Here is a 17,850-nt window from a genome sequence, read left to right on the forward strand (position 1 = left end):
TAGAGTGATGAGCACTTTCTACAGCTCTACATATATCGCTTGCTGAATTCTCACAACAACCCATAAGATGGGCGTGATAATTATCCTCAGTTGAGAAAACTGGAGAACTAAGAGGTTAAAATAACTTGCCCAAGGTCACGTAACTAGTAAGGGTGAGAGCTGGGATTTGAATGCAACCGATCTGGTTTCAAAGTTTATGCTCTTAATCATTATGCTAAGTTGACAAACAGTAAAAATGTGTGCTGGCATTAATTCTATTCTTCTTTCAGTTAATTATCATTGTTTCAAAAAATGTCTGTTGGTTGTGATAGAAGCCGATGATTTCGAAGGGAAAAATACCTCTTAAAGTTTAGCTGTATAAGCACTGTTATAATCTACTGTTTTTTTTTTTTTTAATTTTTTTTTCAACGTTTATTTATTTTTGGGACAGAGAGAGACAGAGCATGAACGGGGGAGGGGCAGAGAGAGAGGGAGACACAGAATCGGAAACAGGCTCCAGGCTCTGAGCTGATTCAGCCCAGAGCCTGACGCGGGGCTCGAACTCACGGACCGCGAGATCGTGACCTGGCTGAAGTCGGCCGCTTAACCGACTGCGCCACCCAGGCGCCCCATATAATCTACTGTTTTTGACTGTTGTCAGCCTTTAACTGTTTATCACATATTAACCACTGGACCTATGAGGAGACCCAGGGCGTGTATGTCTGTGTGCTCCAGTGTGTGTGTGAGTGTGGGAAAATGAGAGAGACTGTGTGTCTGTAAGAAGGAAAGGAAAGGGTGGGAGGGAGAGAGCAGGAGAGAGGTTTCTAGAGAAACTCCCCAAAACACGCAAATTGAGGCTAAGGTAACAGTAAGTTTGTGGGAAGGACCTGAACGATCAATGTACAGCTTACCAAAGAAGTAAGAGTGTTTTCCTTCCCTCAATAGTTTGGTAGATAGATACTCCTTGTTTTAGTTATTTTATTTAACACCTTAACTTCTTTTATAGATGGCAGTCTTTGGTTTAGGTTGAAGTTCATGGTTATAATCAACGTTTCATAATTTCCTAATCTAACAATCCATCTGTAATAACAGCCATGGGACTCAGATGATAGAGGAGACAGGAATTCTAGGACAGATCGTGCAAAGCCAGCATGAGATACAGCTGAAGGTACAACATGGCTGCATACTTTGAGGAGGTAGATGGTGGAGTTGAGTTCATTCACGTGCCTATGAGCAGCGGCTCCGGATGATACGCTCAACAGACCCGATTTGCTTTCTTCAATAGAGAGTGCCGCTAACCGAAGGTCATCGATCAGATCCCAGATGCACTTATCACAGCCTGGAGATAAAATGGACGTGTTATTTCTTTAAAACTGAAAGTCAGCCAGGAAGCATGTGCGCTAGTAGATCATTATGTGTACTTCCTCTGTTAATATTATTATTATTTTAATCTGAAATTTATTGTCAAATTGGTTTCCATACAACACCCAATATTATTTTTATCTTAGGGGTGCCTGGGTGGCTCAGTCGGTTGGGCGTCCGACTTTGGCTCAGGCCATGATCTCAACGGTCTGTGGGTTCAAGCCCCGCGTCAGGCTCTGTGCTGACAGCTCGGAGCCTGGAGCCTGCTTTGGATTCTGTGTCTCCCTCTCTCTGTGCCCCTCCCCCGCTTGTGCTCTCTCTCTGTCTCAAAATATAAACAAACAAATAAATAGATATTATTTTTATCTTTGTGTCCCGAGGAGCTGTTCCGGGTCACAGAACCAGTCCTTACACTCAAAGCAGACGAGAGTCTAAGATGACTCAAACTGTGCATCAGGCACGATCCCCACTTAAAACAACAAAACAACACATGCGACAGGGAAGGAGGCTGATCTGGACTGTCTAATCGCTGAACTGAAAGAAAGGAAGCTTAACAGGGCAAGACATTTGCAAGATGGGTGGGTAAGGAGAAGCACTCCCTCCACTTTTGCTTAGTGGTGGGACAGCCCTCTGAGATGGCTCTCTTCCTATCAGGCTTTGGGCTTCTGCTTGGTGCCCACCGGTGAAGACGCCGCAGTTTCTGCTCCTTGCAGTTGGAATTGGAGTTCCTCCGACTGCGTCGTCACCCCCGGAGGCCCAGCGCCCCCTTGTGGCACACTCGAAGGACAGCCGACCATGCTTGGAAACCTGTCTTGACCTCATTTTGAAACTTTTCTGTTCCCAATTATCTTTCCCCCAGATTGTCCCCTTTTCTAAGGAACCAATAAATGAAGACTAAAGGGTTAATAGTTGTTAATGTGTTAATTTGTTATTTGAAGTTTAACATGATCTTTCTGATAGGCTATCTTACAGGAATAACTCCCCAGCCAGCCATGAGGCAGCTGGGCAGCCATTTTGATAAAAGGCTTTCTAAGGCAAAGCTTCTTTAAATCATTCTAAGAATCAGTTTTTCTAGACTAAGCGCTTGAAGGATGGTTGAGAAGTCATTAAGACCATCTCTGGGCATTTGTTTCGAAATGTTTCAGCAGGTTCCTGCACCATGAGGACTGCTGATTTGAATGAAAGTAATGACAGAGAAGTCCAGGAAAGTAAGATGACAGTTCCATGCTATAAGGTGGGAATAGTTTATTTCTGGTGCCACTTCAGTTTTGGAGTGATTTGGGAAAAGCCACTCGAATCTCTTAGTGTCTTGGTTTCCCTAGTGTTGTAAAGCATTGTCTACCTCACTATCTGAGGACTTGAAGAGATAATATAGAAAAAGGAGCCAAAATGAACTCGGTCACTGGGAATTGTGTTTCTGAGTCTGCCTTGACCCACTGGGTAAGATACTGAATTTAAGGGCTTCATAAAATAAGTTTTCTAGAACAGAGCTGCTTAAATGTAAGTCACCCATTTGCCAATTGGAATCAAGCAGAGCGTTGAATATCTTTCGCTCAGGGTTTATTTGGTGGAGGCACAGACAGGGTTAAAGCCAGGAGTGGGGCTTAGGCAGTTTCTAGAGAGGCTATTGCATAGCTTTTCCTAATCCTACACCTGCAGCACATTAGAGAGAGTGGGGTTAGTCAATCATGTACTGTTATTTTTACTTATGGTTGGGCAGTCCATGCCTGTAGGGGGTTCAAAACCTTCTTCCAAGCACTCTCCGGTTACGCTGTCACATGGGCCTCCCCCACAATTGCACACTGTGGGAAACAAAAACAAGAGGTTAGGGCTTCGTTTCTTAAAATGCTTAAAATATGGCAACGTTTTCCTGGTTTCTAGAAATACTGGCTATCAGTACACAGTTCTTCCAAAGGGAAGTAATTATATTCTTCCTTACCACCATGTAGAATCCATGAACTAGAGATTATTCCCCCCACCCAGTAAAGCCCAGCCTGGTGAGATTTTCAAAGGTGGCCCTGGGGCAAAAGTAAATCTGAATTTTCTAGGACTCTTTTCCCCACTTTCTGGGATGCTGACATGACTGTGCAATTGCTTCAGTCCAAAAAGATCCTGGTAAATTTCACAAAGTACAAAACGATCCTGGAACCCATCATTCAGCTGGAATCTGAGAGCCCTCCTTTCATCGCAGACTGATTCTCCAGTTTAATCCAACTCCAGGGTTGATCATTGCCAGGTGTGAGGGAGGAGCAGCCCAGAGGGAGGGAGGGAGGAGGCTCAAGAGCGATTCTTGGCTCCCACAGTGCTTGACCCTTGGCAAGTCTGACTCCAAACCTCCATCAGTGGGATGGCTAGGAGTAATGTCGTGGAAAGAATTAGGAGCATATTTACATGAATTTAGAAGACCTGAGAGCCCACTATGAATCTACTGATGATTTTCAAAAACGCCTTTTGGAAAAAAACAAAAGCAAAACCCCAATCTCATCAGGCTGTTCATTTTCCACTGAGTTGCTCAGTAGGAATCAATTTGTAATATTTAAAAAGGATTTCCTAAGCTATCTATGCTGGCAATAAGCTGGAATAGTGTTGTAAATTATCCCCCACCTCTTAACTGTCTTTACAGAATAATCATAAAAAATTAGCTTCAAGGGGGAACATGCATTTATTACATTTCAGCTGTTTAATGTTCCACAAAATGTAGATTTGTTAAACAATTCAGCAAGATCATGCTTTGTTGCTTCTAACATCACTATCTTTTCTAAGAGTGATCTGCATCTATGTAGTTTAACAGGAGTTTAAAAAAATCTTTTGAGAATCAGAACATCAATGTCTAAGGCTTGGATTTTGCCAACATCCTTTCTGATGCCTCCTTTCTCTCTTTAGTCTGACCGGACACAGAACTCCTCTCTTGCTTCTGTCATTTCTGGTTTCATGCCTCTGTGCACCTCGCTTTCTTATAGACACGTTTACTTTTACTGTGAGTGCTGTAGATCATATGTGTCTTCTTCTCAACTTTAGACTCTTCTTGAAATCTTTGCAGGTGGGAATCTGTTTCGGTAAGGGGATTCCAGAAGAAGCATGCCACAAGAGCACAAGGCCTCTGCCTCGCCCTCTTTCCTCTCAAAGTCACAGAGTAAGAAATACTCACTCCAACCTTCCTTTGTTCCTAAAGGAAGTCAATTCACTTTTATTTCTGAAGAGTTTCACTCTATGCAGCAAATTGATTAGAGAAATCATGAACGAAATTTGTGCATTTCAGTCTAACTGCAGTTTAAACAGGAAGATTTCTTATACTATATCTGCAATAATTACTCTGACAATTTGAGGAACTTGGGGGATGACTAAACTGTACCCTTGGCTTGCTAATCTGTTTCACTTAGAAGTCAGTTTTACTTCTTAAAGCTATGTCCAGCTTCCGGAATAAGAAAACTGATGTAAATCTTGTAAGTTTGCATTCAGAATTCTGGTCAGTGATAGGTAATCCATGAAAGTCTGGCTTACTCCTTTGATAAAAATTGGAAGAATATAAGGCAAAAGTTCACTTGTGTGAGTGTCTCATGGTTTAATCTACCCATGAGCTAAGGTACACCAGTAGCCTTGATAATATCTACCCTGGTGAGTATGGGATGCACATTCCTAAGAGTGCACAGTGTCCTGGAAAAGTGACAGTGGGACACTTGCAATATTTTCCCAGCATCGATCCATCTGAATTCAGTGTATGTGCTGTACCTGCGCAGTTCTTGGCGACCCTGGCATCCCCATAGTAGCCAGGGGCACAGCGTTCACACTTGAATCCCGTGGTGTTGCGTAGGCAATTCCTACACTGGCCGGTGACCTCGTCACAATCTTCAAAGATCAGGTTGGGATCTGAATTTCCACTGCAGTCACATTTCTTACAGGTGCTTCCAATCAGCAAGGGGTTTCCATAGTAACCCGGGGCACATCTGGAGGAGAAATCACAGGTTAAAAATTTAGCATAGTTTTTCTTGTCTTTTATCTTCTTTCCTACCTAGAAGACAGTGTAGTGAATATATGTGGATTGCTCGCCTGGAATTGATTCCCTTTATCGCAGCTTCTTAATAGGACCAGACTTTGTTTTTAAGGAACCATTCTTCTCTTCCCTATTGGATTGAAGCCCATTTAGTATGATCAGACCCCCAGATGCAGGAGTGTCCAGATATGATCAGTGTGTGGGCATTTTTCATCACCCTAATGATTGGGGTGCATGGCTGGTATATGACCGAATGGTACAAGATATGCTAAATGTACTGCAAGAGATGTACCACCGGGGCACAGCTAAGAATTATCCTGGCCGAAATGTTAATAATACCCTTATTGAGAAACGCTGGTATAAATCACCATCTGCCTTGCCATAACGAATTGTTCGGATAACCTAAACCTGAGCCAGTTAGTGCCTGGCGTTGTCCTGGCCAAGACAAGTTGGCTCAGGAGGGATCTAGTCGGAGTATTATAGCTCAGGGCTTTTTTAGCTGAGGGTTGTGGGAAGGCATTCTCTCTATCCACAGGTGAACATAGAGGCAGGTAGCACTCAGCTGGCAGCCATCTTGTGATGGCAGGAAGGCAGTGTGAAGATAAAGCAGAGAGCAGGGCTGAGAGTACCACACATAAATGAAATTGGAGCCCAGATGGCCATTTTTGTGGGCATTTTAGGTATGTAAGCCTATAGAGACCAGGCACCTAACTGCATTCGTTGTGAGGGCAGAGCTAGTGCCTATGGTCATGCCAGCGGGGCCCTTAAGGACAGACCCCAGCTCAGTTGGAGAGTAGAGACCAAAATCCATCCAGCCTTTGCTGGCCTTGCCAAGCTGTGCCCTCTGGGTGGAGCTGCTTCTACTCAGAAGAAGAAATGCTTTCCCTACTTTTCCCAAAGGTGCCTCATGGGCCAGCAGAGGAGGCCCTGCTTGTGAGTAGTGGGACTGCAGGCCCGATCCAAGGGGTAGCTGCTACTCAGCTCCTGTCAGCTGTTTCTAGATTGTAGCCTTGAGGGAACTGTGTTGCTAGATCTTTCTATCTTTAGAGAGAAAAGCTGAAGTGTGGATTTTTATGTGAACTTAACAATTTTGAAAGTTTGGCTCAAACTTTGTAAGAATACCGTATGAGCCAAACTACACGTTTTCTGGCTGGCCATAGGCTCCTCTTTGCTGTGACCCTAAACTAGTGTCAAGACTGGCTAACTGGGGCTGAAGATGCTTTGGGAGTGGCTGGAAAGAATGTGTGGTCACCCCTTCATGGAGCTGAAGGTCAGGTGCAGGAGTGGGTTCTGATGTGAGCGAGAAAAAGAAAGGAGCAGATGGAGGTTTCTGTGATGAAAGCAGAGGTGGGGGAAGCCGGTGTTGGCTCCAGATGCAGGGTGGATTGCGGGCTGGAATGGGGAGACCGGGCTGGGGTGTGGAGAGCCTGGGCTGGGCGTTGGCCTTGGAGAGGAGAGCGGGGGAGGACTTTCCAAGGAAATCAGGAACACCTGGCCAATAATAACAAGACACTACATTTTTAAAAGGCTTTCATGATTCAAAACATTTGAAAAACAGAGAAAGGAAAAAAAAAATCACCTGTAATCCTACGATCCTAACAAAATCACTGTCCAATATTTTGCACATATTCTTCCAAGTTTTATGTCTCAGTTTTTTGGTGTAGTTGTAATGATGGCGTACGTTCAATCTTTATGCCCTTTACTTGCACCGTACCTCATGGTTTCACCGAGGTGAGTTTAGTTACCGCACACACCCGGGAGGTAGGCCACACAGGCCTGGCATTCTGAGGCTGAGAGGCTACTTTGGTTTTCCAGGCTCATATAGCAAGGAATTCACAGCACAAGACCCAGACCTTCTGACCCTGATGTTCTTTCCTTCACTCCACCCTGGACCACACTGCTGCTGCTATAAGTGGATGAATGAATTCACCCAACAGAGGGACAATTCATGTCTATTTTATGTAAGGCGTGGAGAGACAGGAAGAGGAAAAACACACAGCCCGTGCCCTGAAAGAACAGGAAACAAATCGAGCATAATTATGCATAAAATCATAAACTCTAGAAATCAAGGTCTACGAAAAAGATAAGAATGAATGCAAGTGCCATACAACCCACAGAGCGACACCCCCCTAAGAGGAAATGTTCAGTGAGTTTTGTTATTCATACTCATGTCTTTGCACCTTTGATTTACAGGTTCTCTGGTTCCCAAGCCAGCACAAATCATCCCTCTTTGGAACACATGGCTGGATTGAATTTCTATCCTTTGCTGCAGTTCACCAGAGAGTATTAGACTCTTGGTCCCATTGAAATGGGACTCAGACCTGGCACCTCAATGTACTGTAGGGAATCCTGAGCTCTGGGCGTGGGACCTTGCCCAAGCTCACAGAAGTCAGATGACACTGACTTTCTTTTCTCTGTTGAATTCCATTGTATTTGATCTCCATAGGTTGTCTCTTGGTCTTCCACGAGAGAAAAACCGAATTCTCTCTTCTGTAAGTCAGAAGCTCAATCACAGTGGAAACCTACTTTGAGTTTCAAGAACATCTTTTGGTGGTAGGTTCAGATGCAATTCTGAAGTCATAGTCCAAACTTTAACCCTACAGATTTTACAGAATAGACATGCAAAGGTTTCTTCCTATAGCACTCTACAACCCCTTACTTTCATAGACAAGGAAACTAGAGTGTGGAGAAGCTAAATAATTTGTTCATTACTGCAGGGCTCAACCCTATGGTGGGACTCCAAGCGTAATACCCTTTCTCTCCACAAGTCTGATATTAAATGAATTAGCTAATTGATTAGCAATTATAATAATTGAATAATCAAATGCTATCAATGCATCCAATTCCTGCCCTCAAATAACAAATAACAAAGGTTCAAAAGGACCAGCAGTTGGAATTAGAGTCAGCACTGGAGCCTTGTACCCCGTAGTCTGGTTCTATTTTTTTTTCTCCCATAATCTCATTTCTAGCTTTATTAATGACTTGAATCACTCATGGAAAATGGGCTGATACATTTACAGTGTAAATGAGAGAACAGTGGCATATGAACATTGTCATTTCAGTTAGTGATCACAGTATTTAGGCAAAATAGAAAACAAAGAAATATGTTTTAGGAGAAAAAAAAAAAAAGACTTTGACCAAGACCTATTGTGTTGGGAATTTTTGGAGCTCTTTTTCTCTCCTCTCCTCTTTCTCCTTTGCTTCTCTTACTAGGGCCATACAACTGTCACTGAATACCTTTACCAAGGGTGCCAAACTCCCAGGTGGCACAGTAGTCTTTCTGGGAGGGATGCCATTCTATAGCTGTCATTGGCATTAAATTAAATGCTGAAAAAAAAAAAAAGAGCCCGTTACATAGTAGATGCCATATAAACGCTTTCTACTTCTCTAGAAACACTGATAAACAAGGCTAGGAAAATGTAAGTAACCCACTCAAGGTCACAGGATAAGAATCCAGAAGTGGAGCAAGGTAGAGAGGAGGGAGTCATAGAAGAATTCTATGTAGACAACAGAGGGTGAGTTTGAAAAAACATAGTGCCTGCAGAAAGAATAAGACTAAACCCTGGAATCCCAAACTCAATAAATGTTGGCTTTCTTTTCTTTCTCCTCTTCTTTATTCTTCTTCTCTCTTTTTTTTTTAAAGTTTATTTATTGGGGCACCTGGGTGGCTCAATCGGTTAAGTGTCCGACTTTGGCTCAGGTCATGATCTCGAGGTTCGTGAGTTTGAGCCCTGTGTCAGGCGCTGTGCTGACAGCTCAGAGCTTGGAGCCTGCTTCAGATTCTGTGTCTCCCTGTCTCTCTGCCCCTCCCCTAGTCATGCTTTATCTGTCTGTCTCTCTCTCTCCAAAATAAATCAACTTAAAAATAAGTTGATTTATTTTGGGGGGCAGGGGGAGAGAGGGAGAGAGAGAATCCCAAGCAGGCTCTATGCTGACAGGCTCTGTGCCAGACTCAATCTCATGAACAGTGAGATCATGACTTTAGCAGAGATCGAGAGTCAGGCACTTAATTGAATGAGCTATCCGGGCACCCTTATTCTTCCTTTTTATCATCAAGGCCATTATCAGCATCATCACTGTCATCATTATTATATCTGTTGATACTATATTCAGCCTCTCCTCTTAGGGCTTTAGGGTCCCCTTGGATTTGCTTGAATTCGGTCCATTCTTCTCTCTTGATCCTTAAGCAATAAGATCCACATGATAAGTCCTCATACTATCTTAGTATGTCTCTCACTCCACTGCAAAATTGAATGGATGAAGGAATACAATTAAAGTTGCCATGGGGGACAATGCGGAATACTGAGGTATTGAGATCATCTACATTTTTTTAAGTTTATTAATTGATTTTTAGAGACAGAAAGTGCATGAGCAGGGGAGGGGCAGAGAGAGAGAGGGAGAAAGGGAATCCTGAGCAGGTTTTAGTGCAAAACCTGACTTGGGGTTTGATCTCGAGAACCACACATAACCTGAGCCAAAATCCAGAGTCAGACGCTTAATCACGTGAGCCACCCAGGTGGCCCATAACTGAAAACTTGGGATTGAACATCAAGGCTCTTGGGTTTTGTTTTGGGTTTACCACTAACCAATTGTGTGACCTCGGACTAGGTCTCAAGGCTCTGTGTCTCAGGCTTCTCATCTTTTCAAATGTACTACATAGAGCAGAGGGAAAGTCACACTGGGATGAAAATGAGAATTGCAAAATTGCTGGCTATGAGGCTTGTACATTTTTTTTTTTTAATTTTTTTTTAACGTTTATTTATTTTTGAGACAGAGAGAGACAGAGCATGAATGGGGGAGGGGCAGAGAGAGAGGGAGACACAGAATCCGAAACAGGCTCCAGGCTCTGAGCCATCAGCCCAGAGCCCGATGCGGGGCTCGAACTCACGGACCGCGAGATCGTGACCTGGCTGAAGTCGGACGCTTAACCGACTGCGCCACCCAGGCGCCCCAAGGCTTGTACATTTTATACTCATTTGCATCACATGGTAACTTCCATTTGCAACCTCTCTTCAGCCAGAGGACAGTGTCTTAACTCACTCAATTCTGTGTTACCCTCTTCCATTTTCCCGGCACGAGGAAGAGTAGGAGATCAAACAGGCCATGAAATGACTCACTCTCATCACTACAGGTGCCTTTTTAAAGGAACATTAGAAGTACCGTTATTGTTTTTTTTCATTAAAAAAAAAAAAAAGGTATTACTTAAACAAATATAACTGAGTGCCTACAATGTTCCAGATACTGTGATGGGGAAGAGTCGTAGAGAAATGAATGAGATGCCACTTCTGCTGAGAAGCTCATAGTTTAATAGTAGAGACTGAAAAAGAAAACCCAAATGTGTGATTTTGAGCATGAGGCTTATCTTCTCTGTGTCTTACTTTCTTCCTCTATAAATAAGGATGAAAACGGTATCTTCTAGGATTTTTTTTAGGTTTAAGTGTGTCATTGTATGCAAAGTGCTTACAACACTTTCTGGCACACAGTAAGCATTCAATAAATGTATTATTTTTATCGTCACAGTCGTCATCTAAATGCAACACAATGTGGTGAGCTCTACAGTTGGTCTGGCGGATTTGGGGAGCAGCGGGCTCCCACAGGTGGAAGTTAAAGTGTGAGGTGGGAGGAAGACGTTGGCAAAGAGCCAGCCCGGGGCCAGGGCAGGCTTAAAACATGGACCTCATTGTAAAAACAAGTGTATTAGAGCTGTGTCACATGGTACAGTAAGAGGTTCGTGTTTTATGCTTTGGACCAATGTTTCTCAAACTTAAATGCAGTGTGGGTCCCTGTGGAAGGCAAAAGATTTTCCCAGAATACCTCTGCTAGTGTTCATTTAAGTTACGTTTCAATCTTTAAATAGTTCAAACATAATACAAGGTAGAGAAACTCCTTATAACTATGGCTCTTATACATCTTAAAAACCAAAATAAATTTTACGATAAAACACAAACTATGAAACCAATTAGCCAAGATGGTGGATGGTGTTGTCTTGTTGCAGCTGAATGGCTACTTGCAACATGGCGTGACAGAGGATTGTGTGAGCTCAACATCTATGCCCTGCCATGTGTTATGTGACGGCTCAGTTCGTTTTGATGTCATGCCATTTGGCCTCCAATTGTCTTTCATGTGTCACTGACACACCCCCGGCTGTTATTTTCTCCTCAGCTCTGAGGCAGATTTATTTCCCTTTATTACAAAGTGGTTCTACAGAAAGTCCAGAACATGTTTTGAGTAACTTTTTCCTCGAGATTATCATGGAAATTAAACAGCGAATTAAGAAAATATTCACTGAGTCCTCATGAGCCCCACAAATATTTCTGAGGACACCAGGGGTTCTTGAGCTATAGTTTGAGAAACAGTGTTTTATATCATGCAGGTGTGATACAAGAGGTGGGGCAGTAGTTTGCAGGCAGTGAGAGGATTGGCATGAGAACCCAGGAGAGTCAAAAAATAGGTATCCAGGCCTCACCCATACAGGTTCTTTTTCTGTGGGGCATGGATGGGATTTGGGGATGGAATCCAAGGTTTCCAGGGGATCTTATATACAGTCACATGTGAAAACCATCCCTTGATTAAATGATCTCTAAGTACGGAAACACCTAGTGTTTGCAATAGACAGACATCCATAGAAGTCAGCAGCATATTTTGAAAACGCCTCGTGGTTAGGTCCAAGTTCATAAATACATTGAAAATATAGATTAGATGAAGCTAAACTGGGACAATTTAACAACTTGACTGTTAAACTCAAAACAAAACACCCCCCTCAGTCCCAGGGTCAAACACAAAGCCAAAGCTGTGAAGACTTCTCCCTTCCCGATGACCCAGCCCTCTCTGTGGGAACGAGATCACTCCTTCCACTGCACTCTTGAGGAGCCTTTGCTTGTCCTTCTATTTGGTATTTCCTTTCTTCTGCCTTGTGATGAATGGTGTTTGGGTTTGTCTCCTGCTCTAGCCTTGATTTTCACTGAGGACAAGAGACCGTGTCTTGCTTGTTATCACGTCCTTGTCCCATCCACCAATCTGCTGTGTGGTTGCTTCCATTTTGAGGAAAAGTCCCCTGGATTTTTGGTGTAAAAAGTCAATTTTGGTGCAAAAGGCCTGCATTCACTCTCCTTAAAACAGCAGGGTGTAAGGAAAGGTGGACAGGAGAGAGGAGACAAAACAGAGAAAGTTGCTCAGAGTGATTGTCCCCCAATGCAGATGAAAGGCCTTTGAGGGGGCACTTATTTCCAGCACATTTGTTGCTGCAGCCTCCTGTCAAAGGGAAGCAGGTTAACTGTGCTTCTCCTGAATATGAGAGACTCATCTAATTCATTAATTGTCAAAGTTTAATGTAGGAGACCTTTGGGGCACCTGTGTGGCTCAGTTGGTTAAGCGTTTGACTCTTTATTTCAGCTCTGGTCATGATCTCATGATTTGTGAGATCGATTGAGCTCTGTGTTGGGCTCTGCAGCCTGCTTGGGATTCTCTCTCTCTCTGCCCCTACCCCTCTCACATGTGCTTTCAGTGTCTCTCTGAAAATAAGTAAATAAATAAATAAACTAAAAAAATAAAATAAAGTGGAAGACCTTACAAAGACAATTGGGAAAAACAGTATTGGCATAGAGAAAGAATCCAGATTTGTAAGCCAAACTGTGCAGGTCCTGGTGCCCCCACTTAGCAGTGTTGTGACTTTAGACTGGGCCCATCACCTCCCTTAGCCTCCGTTTCCTCATCTGCAGAATGACAAAATAGCACCTGCTCTCAGGGTGGTTGTGAGGCTAAGAGATGAAGAATGTAAAGCAAGGACACAGTGGACAATCAACAAAGGGCACTACCTAGTTCAAATCTATCATTTCTGGCTAAGGAAACTGAGATTCAGGAGAATGAGCCAGCTTGTTCCCAGGCTCACATTATGCTGGTGGGGGAAACTGGACAATGGCCACCATGACTCCTACAGTCACCAGGTAATTTTTATTGAGCATCTCTTAAGTGCCATGTCCCATACCAATAACGTCACAGTATCACCTCACAACAGTCCTAGGAGGTGGACATTTTCATTTTCTCCATTCTGGAGATGTGGAAATGGACACTTAGAGTTCAAATAACTCCCTCAGGAGGATCCCAAAGGGCTCACGCTGAGAGACAAACTCAGCCAGGCCAAAGCTACATCTCCTCAATATTTGACAACTAGTGCTCTCTCCTTGATCCAACCATTCCAGATCCAGGAGAGGCACCGGATCTAACCAAGACTTACAGGTCCAGGAGCCTCCAATGTGCATCAGGAGACTTATCATCTACAATCCTACTTCTGAGGAGGGCATGCTGTCCTGTCCATGCAGGCCCCTTACCCTGGCTGACAGAACCTCTATCTGCACCTCTGTGCAACTTTGCAGGACCGAGCCCTGAGGCACAGAGATTTCTTCACTTCTGGGAGGGCTTGCATTTGGTCAGCATGGCTCTATTTAAGGCCATCCCAGGGGCCAGCGAACACCCATTAGCTGGTAATACTGCTCGATCTCTGTCAGACTAAACAGAGTTTTACCTCAGACACTGAGGGGGAAAAAACTCCATCCCTGGCTGATTAACAGTCCTCTCTGAGCCAGAAAGTGAGCAAACCAGGTGCCTCAAATTCCCGAACCCCTAAGTAAGAAAATACGGAGTGAGTGTGTCACAAACATTAATTAACCAAATGTCTATTTGTTCCTCCCGAGGTATAAAATCCACAGGCGCCATCAGCTTTGACCTTCCCTCTTCCCTAGTAGCAAAAAAGAGAAAAAAATACCTTTAAAAAGTCTTCAGTAAGAGGATTAGCTATGATTTGTACATTTAACAATCATAATAGTAATGCCCTCCAAGTATAGAGATTTTCTCTGCACTGTAGACACTGTGGCTTTTTAAAAAGAATTCCGGAACTACTCTTTGAGATGTAGAAGGTGATTTCTTAGGAAGTGAGATGGTTTATCATTTAAGGTTTACATTTTGAGTCTTGGGCTGGTTTGTGAACTGTACTCAGGGCAGTGGGAGCACGCTGCTGGGAGGTGAGCATGTGCGGATGTTGGACCAGAGGTTTGAGAGGTACCCTGTCTTTCCCTCCCACATCATCTTGCTGCCTAAAGACAATGGGGAGGCTGACATTAATAACATTTCTTTCTTTTTTTTTTTTTGTATTTGAGAGAGAGCAGGAGAGGGGCAGAGAGAGAGAGAAAGGGAGAGAGAGAGAGAGAGAGACAGAGAGAGAGAGAGACAGAGAGAGAGAATCTTAAGCAGGCTTCATGCTCAGTGCAGAGCCTGACTCAGGGTTCAATCCCACGACCCTGGGATCATGACCTGAGCCGAAATCAAGAGTTGGACGCTCAACAGACTGAACCACCCAGACACCCCTGGCATTTCTCTTAAAAATAAGAAGTCCTCTCTGTAACGTTCTTTTAGCAAAAATCATTTTATTTGAGAAAACTGAGTAGCCTCCAGGTGGGGAGAAGGGGAAATGTCTTGCCAGGAAACCATGCAGTGGGACGCCTCACAACTTTAGTCACCAAAGTCCTTCTTATTTAAGCAAAGCCAAGAGCAACTTAAAAAAAAGAGTGTTAGATGTCAATACCAACAGGGATTCAGAAAATCCGAACTCTCACGAAATTTGTTTACTTTTCAGGGAAGGAGATGGCGTAAAGAATAGACTAAGTAATAAGTTCATGCTTTTTCAGTGTATTGCTTTACTGACAGAGGATTCACTTTTTTTTTTCCTACTGAGGAAGCCTCTCTATTAACACTGCTGATTCTCAATGATGAAGAGAGAGGAGTGTTACCAAAACCATCTAAAGAATCTTTTCAAAATATAGATACTAATTTTCCTCTCCACCTGACCATTTATCCTGAGATGTGGTCCTGACCTGGACCCTTAGGGAGCATTTTTTTTTAAGTTTCTTTATTTTGAGGGTGACAGAGAGAGCACGAGCGTGGGAGGGGCAGAGAGAGAGGGAGAAAGGAAGAATCCCAAGGAGGCTCCACACTGTCAGCACAGAGCCAGACGCAGGCTCATATCCACAAACTGTGAGATCATGACCTGAGCCGAAATCAAGAGTCAGACACTTAACTGACTGAGCCCCCCAGGCTCTCCTAGGGAGCATATTATTGTAGCTCTATCTGGGGCATCCCCCAGGGGTTCTGAAATGCGATCCCTCACTCCCTCCTCTTAAGACGCTCTGGCAGAGCCGATGAGTGCCAAAAACAGAAAGTTTCCTTTGACCCACACAGAAAACAGTGAATTTTATTAGCCTACCTTTCACAGTTAGGTCCAGCATAGTTTTCTTTACAAATACACCTAACGGCTCCATTTTTTCTATAGCAGGATTCTGCAAAACTAGAAATACAAGAGAATATTAAAAGTCGATTCCATACATCACTGAAAAGATTGTCTTAACTTTATTAATTAGGTCATCTCTACTTTGGTCCAGTCAAATTCTAATGGGTGTGATCATTTGTTTTATTTAAGTCAAATCTTCCTTTCAGGAAAATTTAGACCAGCAGTCCAGACAGAAAAATGCCAAGATGCCCATCCATTGGTGAGACCATTTCCCAGATCCACTTACTTATTTTGCCATAGAAGCACTTAATTATTTTTACTTGAAGCAGTGGGAATTTCCAGAATATATATATAAATATTTATATTTATATATATAAATATTTATATTTATATATATAAATATTTATATAAATATATAATATATAATAATATATAATATATTATATAAATATATACAAATATAATATATAAATATATAATATATAAATATATATATGTATATATATATATATAATGCAAGTCTAAAACACATATTCTAAAGCCAAAAATAAAATAATCAAGTTATTTTATGATATTTACGAGAATTTCTTGTTATTCTCAGCATTTTCTGTGTATACATTTGAAAGTTGTTCCCTTTTTTCTGCACTAGATCTCTTCCGTTCTTCAAGGTCATGAACCACTTCTAAACTATACTCTATAATCTCCACTGAACCTTCATTTCTTCATTGCATACCTTAAAGATTGGGAATTAAGGGGGCAGGGACCGGTTCTTCTGATCAAAGTCACAAAACCAGTATACAAGTAATAAATAGGACCCACAGGAAAAGGATTCGTGTCCATAGAAATCCTTCTCTTGATTACTATTTTTGTTTGCTTGTTTGTTTATTTGTTTTTTAGATAATACAAATTAGGACACAGGACAGAAAAGCAATAAAAATATTGCTCAACTCTTAAGGCAGGGGAAATAGAATATAACTCACCACGTGTTTGGAAAATTTTACATTGACACATGAATCCATCCATCTGAGGGGGGGTGTGAAAAATTTTAAAGACTTCTAAATTAATTTTGGCTTAGGTACTGTGCTATCCATGGCGTGTGACCTGCTGTTTTCACATTCCTGCATGCATCAACAATTTTACCCTAATGGTCTTTGGAGGAAAGCAAATGGGTGTGTTTGCTTTGTTTGAAGACATTTATAAAATCAGTCAGAAAACAATATACACTTGTCAGTGAAAGGCAACATCCACAATTTATTTTTTCTGTCAGTTTGGCTAAAAACATTTCAACAAAATTACATTTCTTTGGCTTTTATTCTTCATTTTGCTTGTTCTTATTTTTCAGCCTACTTCAAAAAAACACTGTCAGTCAAGAGTCCAGAGCATGGACAAACCCTCATGCATGTTTCTTTGAAGATATCACCCTTCCCCCCCCCCCCCCCCCCCCCCCCCCCCCCCCCCGCCTCCAGCAGCTTGCCCATGGCTTGAGGGACTGAAGCATCTGCCCGTGTCTGGAGTCGTCTGCCTTTAGCTAATGTCCTGCTGTTTCAAACAGATGACATTTTCCTTAATTGGAGCCATTACCGTGGCTACTGGTAGACGGCAGGGGTGGGGGGGGGGGGGAATGTCTGGTCAACTCCAAAATAAATAAATGAACTCTGTGCAAATGGTCCCTGGGAATAGCTGCGTGACCATTGGTCTCAGTGGAGGGAGACTCAGAGGCAGTCACCAGCCACTAAGTTCCTTTTTTGTTGTTTTTTATCAGCATTAATTGTTTATATTTTTCTTAGGGTAAAGTCTGTTTCTGGCTACGGAAATGAAAACACTGAGCCGTTCTCAGCCCACATTAACAACCATGGCGCCCTCTCCAAGTGGAAGGGAGCCTTTGTCCTTGGAAACCTTTATGAAACCCTAAAGAAAAATAGATTCAGCACTATTTGCTTACTTACCTCCCCTGAGCATAATTTCTTTGCTTTCTGATGTGGCTATTGTAACTGGAAATCCAAATCCTGGTCTGGAGGCTCAATCAGAAGATCTTGCAAAGTGTAATTTGGATTCTATTAGGTGACTTTTTGAGCTCAAATAAAAGTTCTGGCACTTTAATTTTTATAGAAAGTAGCAATAGGAATTTTTTTTAAAAAGCTGAAAGGGGCAGTGGATATTTAATTTTTGATGAGATGTTTGATTAGTATCTGAGATTAGTTAACTAAATCTCTAATAAGACCATATCAAAGGCTAGAAC

At 42.6% G+C, this 17,850-nt stretch overlaps 1 protein-coding gene across 3 annotated transcripts in view; it reads right to left on the bottom strand.

Moving 5' to 3' along the window:
- LAMA4 (laminin subunit alpha 4) overlaps positions 1 to 17,850 on the bottom strand; it is a 145,960-nt gene that overhangs the window by 78,722 nt on the left and 49,388 nt on the right. For 2 of the 3 annotated variants that reach the window (XM_045499326.1, XM_045499324.1), the window contains 4 exons: positions 15,588 to 15,668; positions 5,071 to 5,285; positions 3,048 to 3,143; positions 1,167 to 1,318 (listed from right to left, as the gene is read on the bottom strand). In XM_045499326.1, the coding sequence (XP_045355282.1) occupies positions 1,167 to 1,318; positions 3,048 to 3,143; positions 5,071 to 5,285; positions 15,588 to 15,668 (544 nt within the window). The remainder of the gene's footprint in view (positions 1 to 1,166; positions 1,319 to 3,047; positions 3,144 to 5,070; positions 5,286 to 15,587; positions 15,669 to 17,850) is intronic. The other variant, XM_045499325.1, reaches the window with a different exon arrangement.

The sequence above is a fragment of the Leopardus geoffroyi genome, chromosome B2, assembly GCF_018350155.1.
Source record: "Leopardus geoffroyi isolate Oge1 chromosome B2, O.geoffroyi_Oge1_pat1.0, whole genome shotgun sequence".
Classification (NCBI taxonomy): domain Eukaryota; kingdom Metazoa; phylum Chordata; class Mammalia; order Carnivora; family Felidae; genus Leopardus; species Leopardus geoffroyi.